General features: G+C 40.3%; 3 protein-coding genes and 1 long non-coding RNA gene across 19 annotated transcripts; all 4 read right to left on the reverse strand.

Annotated features, from left to right (window-relative positions):
* Positions 1 to 488: 488 nt before the first annotated feature.
* LOC116196146 lies at positions 489 to 6,487 on the reverse strand. 14 transcript variants are annotated; one of them, XR_004154776.1, is made up of 4 exons: positions 5,890 to 6,487; positions 5,532 to 5,593; positions 1,758 to 5,358; positions 489 to 1,164 (listed from the first exon to the last, which is right to left on the reverse strand). It is a non-coding gene; the product is annotated as an uncharacterized LOC116196146 (long non-coding RNA). The 14 variants fall into 14 exon arrangements; XR_004154780.1 differs by having other exon boundaries at positions 1,758 to 4,984; positions 5,285 to 5,358; positions 5,532 to 6,487; XR_004154771.1 differs by having other exon boundaries at positions 1,758 to 6,164; positions 6,286 to 6,487.
* Positions 6,488 to 7,201: 714 nt separating this feature from the next.
* Positions 7,202 to 9,447, reverse strand: LOC116195527 (60S ribosomal protein L15). Its single transcript, XM_031524775.1, has 4 exons — positions 9,291 to 9,447; positions 8,821 to 8,987; positions 8,125 to 8,322; positions 7,202 to 7,677 (listed from the first exon to the last, which is right to left on the reverse strand). Exons 1-4 carry the CDS (start codon positions 9,292 to 9,294, stop codon positions 7,432 to 7,434), a joined length of 615 nt encoding a protein of 204 aa, XP_031380635.1. The 5' UTR covers positions 9,295 to 9,447; the 3' UTR covers positions 7,202 to 7,431.
* A 278-nt stretch (positions 9,448 to 9,725) lies between these two features.
* Positions 9,726 to 12,950, reverse strand: LOC116195525. Of its 3 annotated transcripts, none has more exons than XM_031524772.1 (9): positions 12,799 to 12,950; positions 12,621 to 12,679; positions 12,446 to 12,506; positions 11,571 to 11,610; positions 11,038 to 11,273; positions 10,890 to 10,953; positions 10,614 to 10,705; positions 10,287 to 10,490; positions 9,726 to 10,137 (listed from the first exon to the last, which is right to left on the reverse strand). In XM_031524772.1, the coding sequence occupies exons 1-9, from the start codon at positions 12,826 to 12,828 to the stop codon at positions 9,985 to 9,987; spliced, it is 939 nt and encodes a 312-aa protein (XP_031380632.1). In that variant the 5' UTR covers positions 12,829 to 12,950; the 3' UTR covers positions 9,726 to 9,984. The 3 variants fall into 3 exon arrangements, with proteins under 3 accessions (XP_031380632.1, XP_031380631.1, XP_031380633.1); XM_031524771.1 differs by having other exon boundaries at positions 10,287 to 10,526; XM_031524773.1 differs by lacking the exons at positions 12,446 to 12,506; positions 12,621 to 12,679; positions 12,799 to 12,950 and adding an exon at positions 12,331 to 12,401 and having other exon boundaries at positions 10,287 to 10,526.
* A 1,406-nt stretch (positions 12,951 to 14,356) lies between these two features.
* Positions 14,357 to 15,365, reverse strand: LOC116195528 (PLAT domain-containing protein 3-like). The gene has a single exon (XM_031524776.1). The coding sequence runs from the start codon at positions 15,037 to 15,039 to the stop codon at positions 14,563 to 14,565; it is 477 nt and encodes a 158-aa protein (XP_031380636.1). The 5' UTR covers positions 15,040 to 15,365; the 3' UTR covers positions 14,357 to 14,562.
* Between the last annotated feature and the right edge of the window lie 149 nt (positions 15,366 to 15,514).

Below are 15,514 nucleotides of genomic sequence, written 5' to 3' on the forward strand. Positions count from 1 at the left end.
GACGGACCAACCGCGGAATGTCCGATTTGAATTATAACTGTACCAGAATCTGAGGATCTTGACTCGTCACTGCAATCCAATGAAATATCAGAGGAACATCACCCATCCACATGTACTACTACCGCAAGCGAGTTCAATAATAAATGAGGAGACCTCTCCCTCATTATTTGCTCCCAAGGAGACTTGAACCCCCGCATAGTGCTTAGAATACTAATGCGTTATCGCCCATCCATAAGGACATGGAATTGAATAATACAAAATTATCCTAGTCGTGGATTTGTGGACTTATTTGTTAAGCCATTCCTTAATTAAAGAAGGGTGTGGGAGAGAAGGATAAAGGAATGTCTCCTTCATACCCTTCACTCACTACCAACTTTGATTTGGCAATTAGCCTCGCCAACATTCTCCCTCTCTCTTTGTTCAGAGTATACTTGGTATCGATAAATTCAATGGATCCGGACTAATTCAGTTCAAGTCGAGTCAGCTCATTAAGAAATGAAACTCTTTCAGCATGAATTTTCTACCTTCACAATACTTGAACCCAAAACCTTTAAAATAAGTACAAAATCACTTAAACCGAGTCACGCAATTCTCTCTCTTATGTAATAACAATAAAAGAGAAAAAAGAAAATACAAAAAAAAGGGGGGGGGGGGGGGGGGGGGGGGGGGGGGGTGGAAATCCGCGTGGCAAATAGGTATTTTATTTGTGGACCTTTAAAACCCAACACCACACCTTGCCATTTGCCCTACCGCTTTTTCCTTGAATATAAACCCTTTAAATGATGGCTATTGGGGTCGGGCGTGCTTTGCTTTTACTTCACAACCCCCCTCCCCTTGTCCTCTTCATTATTTCGCTCTCCTTTTCTCTTTCTTTCTTTCTTTCTTTCTTTCTTTCGGTTTTTGTCTCTCTCCCTCTCTATAGTCTAGCCATCAAAATCCGCAGTTCACTCCGCCGAATACTTATACGTACATATCTAGCAAGCTAGCTAATTAGTTGATTGGCAAAAGATGGTTAAAATAAAGGAAACCGTGGAATGAATGTGATAGTGTAGAACCTCTGAAACATACGGAATCCACAAGCTCAAGTCTTCATGATAAAATGGAAAGATCCTGGAATGGCATTCATGCCTATGGCAATGCGCGCGCGCGTGTATATATGTATCCCTGGAAACAAGCATCAATCAAGTAAATACATGTGCTAATATTAAAAGGAAAAAAAACTCGGAAATTATATATGAAAAGGCTGGTCACCCTAGATACTTCTACATACAACATATGTAAAAGGGAGAAATCATATATTCCCGGGAATATATACCCAAACCCATAATAATAGGAGGGAATTAATTACCAGTGAAGCTAATGGTGTATTTGATTTTAGAGTTAATTAGAGTCGAGTTTTGATTTTAATTGAGTTGTAATGATTGTGTCGTTGAATTATGAGAAAAAAAGTGTGAAAAAGTAATAAATAGTTAAGAAAAAGTAATGACTGTATTATTGAATTGTAGAAAAAGTAATGAATAGTTAATAGAATTTAGTATTAAAAATTGAATTGAATGATTAAAAATATTTGTAAAAAAAGTAATAATTGTGTTGTTGACTTTTATTGTATAGTGACTAAAATTAAAGTTCGAGTTAAAATTTTAAAAATATGATTGTAAAATTAAAAGAAACGTAAAATTTTGATGGTTAACTCAGCACGACATTTGATCAATGTGTAAAGAATTTTACGGGGAATATTAAATGGGGATTTGTATTACCTCCTTGAAATGCGAGTCAAAGTTCTCATCCCATCCCAAGGATGATTCAACTAAACGACTTAATATTAAGTTCCTCCTCAAAATGCTCCATCAGCTTCAGCTCTGAAGGAAACAACTGAAACTGCTATTTTTCCAGAAAGAAGGCCTGTTTTGTCGACTGAATCCCCCATCATCTCATCTGTCTCGCCCACTAAAGGAGAGGAGAAACTGAAACTGAACTCTTGACATTTCAGGATGCAAATCTATATCAAAGTCATTGATTATTTAATTAAAATACCCTTAAGATTACTTCCCTTCCCCTTCCCAGCAAAGCAAACAAGATTCAACCGCGGCTTCTACATGAATTTGGCACAAGAAAAATTTCTGTCAAAACTAACACCGTCATTTCTCTTCTTAACCACAGTCCCCAAGCGATTTTCTGCAGCAGGGGAGAAGAATTGACACTAAATGAACACACTAAAACTTAATGACATTAAAGCTGATAGATTCTAAATTCTAATTGCAGCAGTAGAAGCCTGAAAAAAGGACACGGGAGGTGGGAGCCCACAAGAGAATGATGAAAGAATTGAACATTCCAAATGTATCACGAACATGGCAAAAAAAAAAAAAAGGAAAGGGGGGGAAAAAAAAACCCCCAAGTAATTCTTGAAAGAAATAAAAGAAAGAGATGGGATGATGATGGGTAGGATGGGTTTGAGCCTGACCTCAGATGGACCCAAAGGAATTCCTTCATGCTGTTGAATGGGCCACCTTCACCTCGAGGAAAGCACAAACCACAATATTTTGATTGACTTCACAGTCCCTCTTGCCTTTTTTTTTCCACCATTCTGACAATTACGCACACTCCTCCCAAGTGGAGAACAGAATCATTAGGGTTTTTGAAGGTGAGCGGATATTAGCATGTGAGACCCTCCTCCTAAGTCAAGCCGCGTACTAATACTATGGTTCACTATTCATTACAAATGTTTTTAGGCCTTTTTAATGCGTTAAGGTACGAGAAAAAAAAAACCGTAGGAGTACATATAACTCTATATCCCAGTGAACTGTCACCGTTGATGTGTTAGTCTTCCATCTGTGAAAGGATTTTATGAGACAGAACGCTTAAAGAATTAAAATTATCTCCAAGACCTTGCAAATGTTTGACGAATCTATAAAGATATGTTTCAAAGATCATAATAAGTAGATTAACCAAGGGTTGAATAACTAAAGCAGAGGAGGACATCTGTTCACAATATTGGCAGCTCCCAAACAGCCAAAACAACCTCCTAAAGTCGCGTTGCCGAATAGCCCATGATTCTGGTTTTTACCATGGTCACTGCTGGTTTAACTGTTTGGACGAATGTTAAAAAAAAAAAAAGAATAGTGACACCAATGCATGTGATCTATGGACGATCATAATATCCCTAGGTAATTAGGCTTGGAAGAACTTTTGGCTCAAGAAAATATGAGACCCAGGGATTTAAGATAAGGCCCCATGTCATCATTATATAGCATGATCCACGATTTGACGTTCTTTTTCTCAAAGGGAAAAAAATAAAAAATGAAAAAGACCATTTAAATTTCTTATAGCATTCAGTTAACAGGTCATTGTGACTGGAAGGGCTCCTCCAACGATCCTCAGTCGTCTCAGTAAAGATCAGAATTATAAATCTCCCAATTTGATAAGCAATGGAATGAATAAAAGATGCATTAACATGAAGATGTAGAGGAAAATATCTTCACTTCTTTCAAGGGTATCAGTATAGAAGATAATGCAAAACAATATGATTCAGACCTTCCGAGAACAAAGGGATAGAAAAGGTAAGAGAAACTCAGAAATTTGTGTTTTTCGGGAATAGCCCTGTTTGCTTTGGAAAGAAAAAGAGTGGAAGGTCACACACCCTTGCATCTTAAATACTTTTAAATTTTTACTTTTAAATGTTTAGACATGATAGATAATGATATACCCATAAGGGTCATTCAGTAAAGGTCTATGGAGAATATTCTGAGCTCTATTCTCCGGTGATTTACCAAAACTAATTGATCCTCCCCGCGATATCTCCCTTTGTCGGTGCACCCGAATCAGGACGGGTCCAAACCCCAGATATCTTTATGGTTTCGGGACAAGGAGAACTCAGCAAATCACCCAAATACTACAATTCTCCAAGGAAGAAAAATTTAGTGTTAAACCAGTTCAAACAACCAAATATAACAAAGTAAAGGAAGAACTTTATGACGAAGCAGAGCACTCTTGCATGAGATCTATTGAGGAATCCAACCTCAAAAACAAAAATCTCCAAACATCATCATTCCGTTTTAGAAGATTGGAACTCACTTTTGATTCGGATTTCACATTCACATCATAAGTTTCAACCCACTTTTTTCTACATTTTTACCTCAAACTTTCAAAGCTTATGATTAGCCAGCGTTGATATTGTTGGTGTTTTGTGGTAAGTTGGACACAACCCAGCAATCCCGTGGGTGTCCTTCAAAATATCCTTTGATCTCCTTTGATAACTTCATCCTCCATTTTTACCTCTCCTTTTTTGCGCATCAGCCCATTCCTCACCTAATGTTTAATGGAAACGACACAAATTCTTCTCATTATATGAAAAAATCTGTTCTACCTTACCCACGGAGGAGTTACAGTTAACAGTTAGCTAGGATTTTACATTTACATTCTCAGTGTAGCTCAAGCCCCTTTCTGAAAGTTATTGACTTCAGATAGCATCTTTCCCAGTAATAAGCTGTTTCCAATTTTGTTCCAATCTTTTAAGGTGTTTTTCATCTAGTCTTATAGATGAATGAAAGAACATAATATATTATTCATAAATAAGGAGCAAACATAGAGTATACACGCACAAAATTATCAAAAGTAGCAGATTTGCTAGAACTATGAAAAACTGATAATACCAAAGTAGCTTGAACTGTATTTTCAAGCACCACAAAAAGCATTCTAATGGTTCAATCAGACAATCCAATTAGCATCGGAACCTAGAACTCCAAAAACCCAGTTGATGGTTACAATGTCATTTAATATCTTGCCATTCTTCAAAGTAGATCCAGCTACATCAGAAACAGTCTACTCTAGAAGTGTATTAATGCAGATATTTGGAAGTTATCAAAATAATAAGTGAGCAAAAGGAATCGGATCACCTCATAGGAGGCTGATCTTAACAGTCTGAAACAGTCCAAATGATCCCAGAAGTGGATCATTCTGTTGATGAAAGGTCTCTCACGATTGATATCTGTTGAAGCAGGGAGTACAAAAGGATTTGTTAGCACATGATTAGATCCAAAGTAGCTAGATCACAACAAAGATCCTGTCAGTTGAAATCGCTTACATAACAAAGGCTGATATGCACAAGCACATGCCAACAAAGAGATGAACTTGCTAATGAGGCAAGAAGCAACTAAAATAATTATTGAAATTAGTTCAAATGGAAGAAAAAAAATCGGTTGATAAATGAATTCCAATTTGTTGACTATTACTTATCAAATCTTGCTCTATAATCTGATTTGATTTTGTCGTCCAAATAATCCCATACCAAGTTCTGATTGTCCAAGTCATATACGAACTCTCCTCAATGGAAAGAAGCACCCGGTCTCACCAATAGGCTCCCTGGTACATGACAGGATGTACAACTTAGGTATGCCCATGCAGTTAACAGGTAGGGAACAACATATCTTTACTTGAAAACAATCACGTCCGAGGAAACTTTTTCCTCAGCCTATGCCCTCTCCATGGTCGTAGCCACAGAGTATAAAAGCATGCCGCCAAAAGACTCACCTTACCTTAGATAGTCGACTAGACCAAATACATATAGCGCTTGGTTATGTGGTGAATATCTCTCCTTCTTGAACACGTCAAACAAAACAATCGTAATATATCAAATTCTTCAACTTGAGGAAGTGTAATTATCAGCTTGATAAAACAGTATTAGGGGAGGGTGAAAGGAAAGTAAACTAGACAGGAATCAATCTGAAATCTAATGTCAGCATCTGCACGCAGAGGCCCAATTGAAGCTAAAGCAGCTCGACGTGAAAACTAGGCAAGCACAAGATCGGAGAACCGGTTGCAGTGGTCCGAAGATTAGAGCCATATCTTATCTTATATAACAATAACAGAGGAGAAGGGAGAATGGAGAAGCACCATCGAATCGAATGTAAGCTCGCGTGCATTTTCACGCTCTTCGGAACCCCTCCAGTCCCAGGTACTGAACAACACGCAGGTGACAAAAAAGGTGAAAACTTTACGGCATGTTGCATGGCAGAAGCTGGGCAGCTAATGCTGATGCCACAAATATCAAAAGACGGGTAGTGCTTGAATGTGGAGTGAGGGTGGGGGAGGGGGAGAGAGACATCGCCGTCTCTTGCCGCCTCTTGGTTGGACAGAAAGTCGAATTCGCCGACACCGCCGACGAATTACTGTATGCGATCGAGTAGTCGAGTTCGGTAAGTGAAAAGAGAAGTGGATAGAGCTGATGCTGGCTCTGGCTCGGCTCAGGTTGTATCGTTGGTGGGTGGCCACGCACAAGCAGAGACTTACCAGCATCGACTCCAGTCCGGCTGTTCGGTTCGCTTTCGGATTTGGGATATTTGCTTGCGACTGGCTGTGGCAGAATTCCGACTGCTGCGTCAACCTCCGAGATTCACCTGCCGAAGCACCGATAGTGGAGTGGCAGTGTTGTAATTTAGAGTAATGCTGTTTGTGCCGAAGTCGACTCTCCCAAAGGGAGGGGGAGGGGGAGGGGGAGGGGGGGAAGCCACGAATAGATACTAATTTTGTAATTATTTACAAAATCAAGGGCAATTAATTAATGTGAGGGAGTAGGCATGCGAATCGGAAAAAGAAGCATTTTGCTGTAATTTATCGCAACCTCCGACTGATGCACCCCATCAGAGCCGGAGGAAAAAGAACTGCTGCTTATCTATCTCGCGGTTTTCCAGTGCAGGGCAGGGATGGCCATGGGTTTCCTTCTACTCGTCGACGTTAAGAACTTGGCTTGGACAGGCCACTGCCAGGCCAGGAAGCAATTTGGCATTCATCTCCGTCCTTCCTAGCCAATATATCAACCGAAGAATGGTGAACGTTGACATGGAATCTAGATTTCCAGTTCTGGAACCTAAAAATTTCCCAATTCAGGCTTAACAGACAGGAATATATCCAATTCATTCTGCAATCCTACAGGTTGCAGTTTACGGCCTGGGTCGCGTGCATGCAATGTTTCGACTGAGATCGGTCTGCACAAGTGGCTTCCCTATCCCTATCTTAGTTATTATACAATTCCAATATAAATAAATAAATAAATAGATACTAGCAACATACAAAACTATTCTTGTTGCAGTATGATTTTCAGTCAAACTAGGCCTCTGTGAGAATTGCTAATTCTATCCATCCAATCCGAACCACGAAGCCCATCAAGTTTCCCTTTGTGAGTGTATATCATCATCAGACATATCAATCAAGCAGCAAGCATTTCAAATATGCTTCAAACAAAATCATTGATACGGTGCAAGTTCACCATAAACACTTGACAAGCAATCAAAAATAGTTTGAATGTCATGAAAGATCGAATCATATAGTCTCAAGGGAACATCATAACCACGCATGGTCACGTCATTCATCGCTAGGAAGCTACAAAACTCTAAAACTAAGGTAGCAGCCATGGGAGCAAACACAACCACAGCAAAATTAACGGTAACGACGGAGAGAGAGGGTATTGTTCCTCTTCCAAGTAGCCCTCCTAGAAGGCCTGGCCTTGTGGTGAAGGTGCCCTTTCCCACGCAACCCTCTGTACTTCTTCCCAGCAGAAGTGAGCCCACGAAGCTCCCTGTGCTTGTGGACGGGATTGCAGATCCAGTTGATCCTTGGGTCATTGCGGATGGCCTTGTGAGCAGCATCCACTAGAATAACCTCATAATACTTGTAGGTTGAGTCCTGCATCAATATATATATATATATATATATAGAAAGACTTAGCATCCATCTTGATTCACCTCGGATGATGGAATCCAACTCGGATATCAACAGCCATTGAGGATAATCCACTTATAAACTACAGGAATTGCATTGGGATAAATGTCGCCACAAAGTCAATCCGATATGCCTAATGAATCAAGTTTGGTGAGAAATACAACTCTTCCACCCATCTAGTTTATCACACTCCTTTCTGATTTAAGAAAACCAGAAATATTTTTCTAGATATTTTCTAAATTTTAAAAAGAGCAAACTTCTCCACAAATATTTTCTAAATTGAACAAAGCTAGGAGTTGATTCATCAACAGCGAGGAAAAATATCATGCCTGGACAAAGTGATTACCCGGCAGCAATGGAACATGGATATTGAAGAAGTCCTCAAGAGCATGGCATTGAGTATGAACTAACCTCATTAATCCAGTAGGAGTTGAGAACCTTGAGGCCTCCCAGTTTCCGACCAGCACGTTCCTCTGCAACTGAGCGCTTGCTCCGCTGGAACTTAAGCTGCGTAACACCCTGGTTTGTGGGCTTACCATACACAATACCCTTGGGAACTGGCCTCTTTCTCCCACCACGCCTCACCCGCACACGATAAATGACATAGCCCTGCAGACAGTAAACCATAACTCACTAAAACTGGAATACAAAAAGAAAAGATTACCTAAGCAGATTGAATTATCTATCCGTAATGGAGGGTGGGGACAGTGGACACCTACTAAAATGGCATCAGCTGTTTGTTTGAGACAGTTTTGAATCTTAGGATGACCATGCACTGCAGAAGTATAGTCAGTCATAGCTGTTCCTGAAGCTGAGTGTTCTGAGAGCTCAAGCGAATTACTTGATGAGCTCAAAAACACAAGCAACAGTTCACGGTCATGATAACATAATGAACCTCATCACCAGTCTTGCCGGGCTAGCAATTTGCACAAAACAATAAAGGATGGCTCTCTCTACCCAGGCCATATTTAGTCAGCAAGTCTACCATGTTCCAAGAATTACGCATTGTACAGCCCCGTGAATAGTACAGCAACCCCAGCCCCAAGTACCAGGTACTAAGACCGAAACAACCGAATAAAGGTTAGAGAAAAACGATGGATAGATTACCTGCTTGGCCTTGTAGCCCAATCGGCGGGCCTTATCGGGGCGAGTGGGTCGGGTGACACGGACGATGGAAGGATGCTGGCGGTATTCCCAGCACCTCACCCTCTGCAAGAACCTCATCACATCAGATTGCTTCTTCCGCCATAGCTCCGACACGTACTTGTAGGCCCCTGTCATTTTAATTTAACAATGAAAAAACTAACATTTACAACATCCAATCCAACTATACACAATCCCTTTTTTTTTCTTGGGTTCAAATGGAAATCTCTTACGGTTCTGACGCAAATAATGAAGGTCAGAGCTGCATCAAGTCGGGAAGAAAAGGATCCGATGATAATGTGACGCAAAACAAATAGGAGATAAGTTTCAAACAATCGATTCAGATACAGATTTCAAAGCAGCATCGATGAAAAGAGGACAGATTGAGTCGAAAGATAGAGGATTATGGAAGAGTTTGTATGAGTGGGCATTACCCATTGGTGCGCCGCCGCCGTTGCCGTTCCTACTGTCGGACTCTGCTGCTTTTTTGCGAGCTGCTCAGGCAAAGAGCCGCGCGAGCTATGCGAGCTTCGGATCAGAGGGTGACTAGGGTTTTATCAGGGTAACGTGGAAGTAAGTCAAAGGACCAAAATACCCTTCCAACTCTAAAGTTTTTCACCGTACTCACCCCCTTCTACTTATTTTCCTTTTGCTTTTAATTTTTTTAACCTCTTAAGCTTAATTAACTCTGACATAATTGTTTCTTCAATTAACTCTGACATAATTGTTTCTTCAATATATATATATATATATATATATATATTATTGGCTAACGTGATTAGACAGAAAAACATGTATAGGTAATTAAGGTAATCCAAATAACTTTTTAAAGCAAGAAAATGGCTGGTATGAACTGGATTTTGCCAATATGAACAAACAACAATTAGATCAAACAAATTCCGCCGCTGTCATATATTTGTGTTCATATTCACATATCATTTCTAACAAAGTGCCCCCTAGGTTAACATTTGATTTCTCTGAAAGGCGATACAATATGGGGAGGGGGGGGAGAAATCTTCCTCCTAATCCCTCAAAATTTACAGTCTAAAAGATCAAATCATCAAGCTCGGGGGGAGCCCGAGTATGCTTGGGCGTCCTCTCAGAAACACTATGTGGTTCGCCCGATCTTCACTCCAAGTCGATGATTGTATCTAGGAGAGAATCGAGATCAGGAGTTACAACGGCCCTCTTCTCAATATCTCCGAGAACACAGAAGTGTCTATCCAAAGCATTGACTGCTGCAACATTTTGAGGAAATATGCAATCCGATCCCGGTGAAACCTGCATGTTCAGTCCAAACCCAAACCCATAATCAGTGGACATCTTGAGGGAAGAATCGTCGATATTTTTCTGCTGCGAGGAGACTCCAGATATTGAAAAAAAGGAAAAGCTAAATGTAAACCAGAGCTTGTACTTGCGGGGCAACTCACATCATAGAGAATCTCCCCAAGCTTCAACTTGATCTTCCCACTCTTGTAAACCAGCAGCTTGCCCATATATCCTTCTGAGAGGCTTTCCAAATTGCAATCTCCAGTACAACTGTTTGCTTTTGATGATGATGATGATGACGAGTCGCTCCTTGCTTTCCCCTTCACACTAGCTGATCTCTTGACCATCGGCAGCTTGGGAGGAAGCTGAAAGAAAAACATATTTTCCTTCTCACTTTCATCCTGTCATCAACAAAATAGTCAGTAATACGAAAACGTCTTGTTAAAATGCCCTTTAGAGTTATATCATCAACAAATTGGATTGCTGACCAATAGGCCTAGCTCCGATGCAGGATTAATGGCATTCTCATCATACTCCACATTCCTCGCAGCCTCCCCAAACTCTGCCTCATCGAGAATTTCTGGATGCAAAACAAGCAAGGGATCCCCAACTCAGGCATGCTACAAATGAAAAAGATGCCCCCTTCAGAAGCATCAATAATACTCTGCACTCACAACTACAGGCTCATGATCCTGGGATTTTCATTCTCAACTATGTTGAACTGGCCTGTCCTTTCAGACGAATCTGAGTGGTAACAATCATACCTGGGTCTCCTGAACATGGGGGCCGTAAAGGAAGGGAAGTTGGATAGTATGTATGCTCGTAATCCTGTCATGGCAAATCACAAACAATCATGACCAGTCTTGGTAGAGAAAGTTGGCTACAGAGAGAGAGAGAGAGCTTGCTCTATACCCAAGGTTCTTTGTATTCCTTCATCTTTGGAGGGATTCCATCGGTGGAGTCTGTGCTCACAACAAGTGCATCTTCTTTGGCAGCTAGAGGCTGTGAGCCAAATGCTCCTTTTTCTGAATCAGAACTTCTGAGCTTAGTACTGCTACTTGGACCACTCCTTTCATCCTTGGGACCGCCATAAGTCCGTATAGGAGTAGATGATACTACTCCTTGGTCAAATGCAACTTGCACTGATGCTGAAGGATTGATGGTAGATCATCAGTTTTCTTAAATTCATGTGGAGAACTAAAAGTATGACCCAGAATTCCACGAGGAGTTTTGATCATCTAACTGAGCCTCAAGTCATTTCAAAGAGAACAATGTCAATCTCGACTAACTTAGATTCTTTAACGTTAGATCATAAAGGCCAATGCAAAAAGCTCTGTTTTACATTCTATATCAAACTAATGCAACAAGCTCTTGTAATGGAGGTTACAGATAACTTGGTTGATAAATTTCTGAAACAGTGACGGGGCAAAAGTAGTACAACTTACATTTCTTTTGGACTTTGGTTCCTTGTCTCCCAAGGTTCTCCTATAAATGCAGAGACATGCAAGAAAACCAATCAATACATGTACTATTTGTCCCCAAGCACAGAAGGCAGAGCTCAAGGGCTAAATCATTAAAACCGCAATAAAGCATCTCAACAGTTTATAGAATAGAAAGAAAACCTCGCAGACTACCACCACCACCACCACCAACCCCTGACCCCCTCCCTGCCCCCGAAGTGGCTTTCCAGAGTCATGAGCCTCCACAAAGAAAGGAAAAGGAAAAGATGCAAAGAACTAGACGGAGCACAACGCAAGAGTTGAACAAGAGCTAGCAGGAGAGCACATGCCCTCAGCAATAGTAAAATAGGAATCCGTATAAGAAGATGGATCAGTCATCGTTTGAAGGGATGGGATGGATTTGAAAGAGATGTTGAAGTTCTTGATGAAATTGAGAAATTAACAAAATTTGAGGGAGTTGGGAAAGTGTAAGTGCAATTTTGCATTTGTATCATATACTAAGATGAAAACAAAGAAAAGCCAGCGGAATTGGAAATAATACGACATACGTTCACCACTTAGCAAAAAAAAAAAAAAAAAACGACATGCGTTTTTCAAGGGAAGGAACCGACTCCGACATGGAACGAAGCGGATTGAATCTGAAGCAGAAAGAGAAGCAGCTTAAATCAAACTCTACCAAGCGCCATAAAGGTAGATATTGTCCTCACGAACAAGCAAAGTTTCATTCTTTAGTATACAAACTTACAAAGAAAGGAAGGGGAACCGTAATCATGACCGACGATAATAATGATGATGATGATATACACCCACTCATTGAATGAAAATCAGACTTGTTTCTTTGAAGGAGGAGGAGATTTTACGTTGAAGCGGCGAAGCAGCAGCTCGGCCTCCGCAGCTTCTCCGTCGTCCTCCTCTACTTCTCTGCATTTTCATTTTCAACAGCAAAAAGGATCAACTACCACAATTGACAGTGAACAGTCTTAAGCGATGATGAAATGAACAGGGAAAAACTAAAATTCAGCTCGTAGAAGGTACGTTTTTGGTGCTACGGAGTGAGGCTTCTTGCGCGGTGGAGCTTTAGGGGCGAACTTCACCTGCAAGGAGATTGAAGAGTGAGAGAATTTCAGATCTAGAATCTGATAAACCAAACATAATCTAATCTAGGGTTTCGAAGAAGATGAACATCATCATCATCATCGTAGGCCGGAATTACCTTCCTCGGCGACGGCTTCTGTTCATCCATGGCCTGACGGACGAAGAATTTCAGGGAGAAGACGACGACGAGGGAGTTAAAAAATGAAAGGGGGAAAAAAATTGGATTATTCAGGATTCGAAACTGCGACCTCACCCTCGTTTAGATCTGCTCTTGCCACTGGGTTACAGCAGCATGTGATGCCAGCTCATCAGAATAAAGCTATATAACCTTCTTAATTTTATTTTATTTTCTTTCCTGGCGTGCACCGTGATAACCGAAAGTCCAAAGAGCCTCGACTGAATCAGTTCGAGCTGAATCGACCCACTAAGGGGTAAAGTTCTTTCAACGTGAATTTCTCCGTTCACGAAACTCAAACTCGAGACATTATTTAAGAAAAATAAGTGTTGATTCACTTAACTAACCCCCATTGGTAATTTATGCTAAACTAGGAGATACATGCACGTTTACACAATGATTTTTTAACAATCTTTATATAACCGAAACAGATCCCAACACATTCAACATTGAAATTAATATGTACGTCAAAACTAATTATTGTGTCGAGTAAACATAATAAACAGTACAAATTGAAAGTGAAAATTATGAGGGTAAATAAATACTTACGCTACTTTTATGCAAATGTGGACATATATATAAAGACAATAATTGTGTAATATGTATAACGTGCATTCAAAGAGTGGTAGCTTAGATATCCTATAGAGTTTAGGATGTAGAGAAAACTATAATGAGCACTGGTATGATACATAAAATGAATTTTTATATGTATATAAAGCGTTTAGCACGTTAAACTTATAAAAAAAAAAAGAATTCTTTCTAATTATAAAAAATTCCTTTAAATTTTTAAAAAATTCATTGACTAATATTATCACATGCAAATAATATAAATAAATATCTAAAATTTATTGAACTAAAATTCAATACATGAAGTTGAGGATTTTATGATATAACTTAGGTGACTCAACAACACATTGTTTGTCGGCTTTGATATATTTATATTGACTATTTGACAGATGGCTCTACCGAAAAATAATTAAATTGAGCAGTCCAAAAATATGATGTGCTTTTAGAAGAAAAATAATTGAACTTAACGATATGCTCAGTACCCCTTGATGGTTCTCGATCATGGAACCAAATGAGCAATATAAATGATTAATTAATGAACCAGCCTTGGCTTATGGAGAATTCTTGTGGATGTGCCTTTGATCTTGTCAAGCAGACGAGCTTCGAGGATACAACACAAATGGTTGGACTCCCCTTGATCTGCCTAGTTTCGTAATTATCAATTTGGAAAGAGTACGCATGGGCCGGGGTGCACGTACAATAATTTGCTCAAATCCATTATATAACAGTCAGTTTTAAGACTACCATGATCACGAGTCTCTGTTAGAACCTCCCATGTGCATATAATCGAGATAATTTATCAATCGAGTTCGGAGTTGGAGGTAATACATGTAGATTGAGATAGCAAGTTCACTATATATCATCCATCGCAATACTATACGTACTCGAGATATATAATTTTATGCAAGAAAATGGAAATATCCTACCAAAAGAATTCTTTTGAAAGGGTTATGATTAATTCATCCCTAAACAAATAATATATATATATATATGTTCCTGCAGCTAATTAATTAAGGTAATATGCCATACACATTATTAATTCATATCTATCTATATCTAGATATAGAAGGGGAAGAAAAGAAAATCTTCACTTTCTCCAGCAGACGCAGTTGCACTTGCATTCTAGTGTGCGTCTGTGTCTCAAGCCGCCGAAGACCGTTTAGCCTCTTGCACGATGAAAGCTCCATTTCTGCCCTGTCGACCTGCTTCCACCCTTCCACAGCCATCAAGCACCACGGTCAGGTTGAAGGGTGGAGCATCAGTGGCGAGCCACCTATCAACGTAGAAAATGGTTTGGGAGCAAGGCCTTCGGGGCCCCGTGGAGGTGACCTCGACGTAGTCACAGTACCAGCCATGGCGGCGGCCAGAGCCATCAGAGGTAAGGTTGAGGCGGCAGATGGGGGATCCGATGCAGGGGCCACGGCCGCTGAAGGCATCGATGTTGCCACGCTCGTAGTAGTCATGGGAAGGGCCCATGAGGCCCCACTGCTCAAGGTCGGGGACCCAAGTGGAAAGGCCCAAACCGTCGACAAGGGTCAGTGTTATCTTCGAGTCAGTCCCGGCTTTGAACCCTGAACCGGTCTTAACGTAGAAGGTGTAAACGCAGTCATTCTGCATGCATTATTAATTAGTTTATAAGAACCATGATTAAATGGAATGATCAATGACGCGTTAGCTAGCATTAGCAACATCGATCAAATCTTAACTAAGATGGATGGAGATTATATATCATATCATGCATGTATTATATGAAATGAGAGGGTAGGTAGGGGAGCTGTAGCTGAAGCGCTGACGTTGGAATCTCCGGCTCCGGTGGCAGAAGAGATGAAAAGGGCAGCCAAAGTAAAAAAACTGAGGGGTGACGGCAGCCCCTTGTCATTTCCCACGTCGAAGTCTCTTCCTTCCTTCCTTCCTTCCTTCCTTCCTGATTAATATGATTATTATTATATATATATATATATGCCAATCCGTCCAATATTTCCTAAGCCAGAAAAAAAAAAAAAAAAAGGGAAGAAGAAGCTGCACCTGAAGACAGCAACGAACGAGACAAGAAGAGTGCGATAAGCTTTTGTTTTAAATCAACCGATGAGAG

This window comes from Punica granatum, chromosome 2 (assembly GCF_007655135.1).
Source record: "Punica granatum isolate Tunisia-2019 chromosome 2, ASM765513v2, whole genome shotgun sequence".
In the NCBI taxonomy this organism is placed as follows: Eukaryota; Viridiplantae; Streptophyta; class Magnoliopsida; order Myrtales; family Lythraceae; genus Punica; species Punica granatum.

Bases quoted from the DNA above. Each gene is read 5' to 3' on its own strand.
- LOC116195528 (XM_031524776.1), bottom strand. From the start codon at position 15,039: ATGCAGAATGACTGCGTTTACACCTTCTACGTTAAGACCGGTTCAGGG.
- LOC116195525 (XM_031524771.1), bottom strand. From the start codon at position 12,828: ATGGATGAACAGAAGCCGTCGCCGAGGAAG. The intron at 10,954-11,037 runs GTATAGAGCAAG...TTGCCATGACAG, and splicing joins AGGAATACAAAGAACCTTGG to GATTACGAGCATACATACTA. The intron at 10,138-10,286 runs GTGAGTTGCCCC...CTGAACATGCAG, and splicing joins TTGGGGAGATTCTCTATGAT to GTTTCACCGGGATCGGATTG.
- LOC116195527 (XM_031524775.1), bottom strand. The intron at 8,323-8,820 runs GTAATCTATCCA...TACTGTCTGCAG, and splicing joins TGGGCTACAAGGCCAAGCAG to GGCTATGTCATTTATCGTGT. The intron at 7,678-8,124 runs GTTAGTTCATAC...ATATTGATGCAG, and splicing joins ACTCCTACTGGATTAATGAG to GACTCAACCTACAAGTATTA.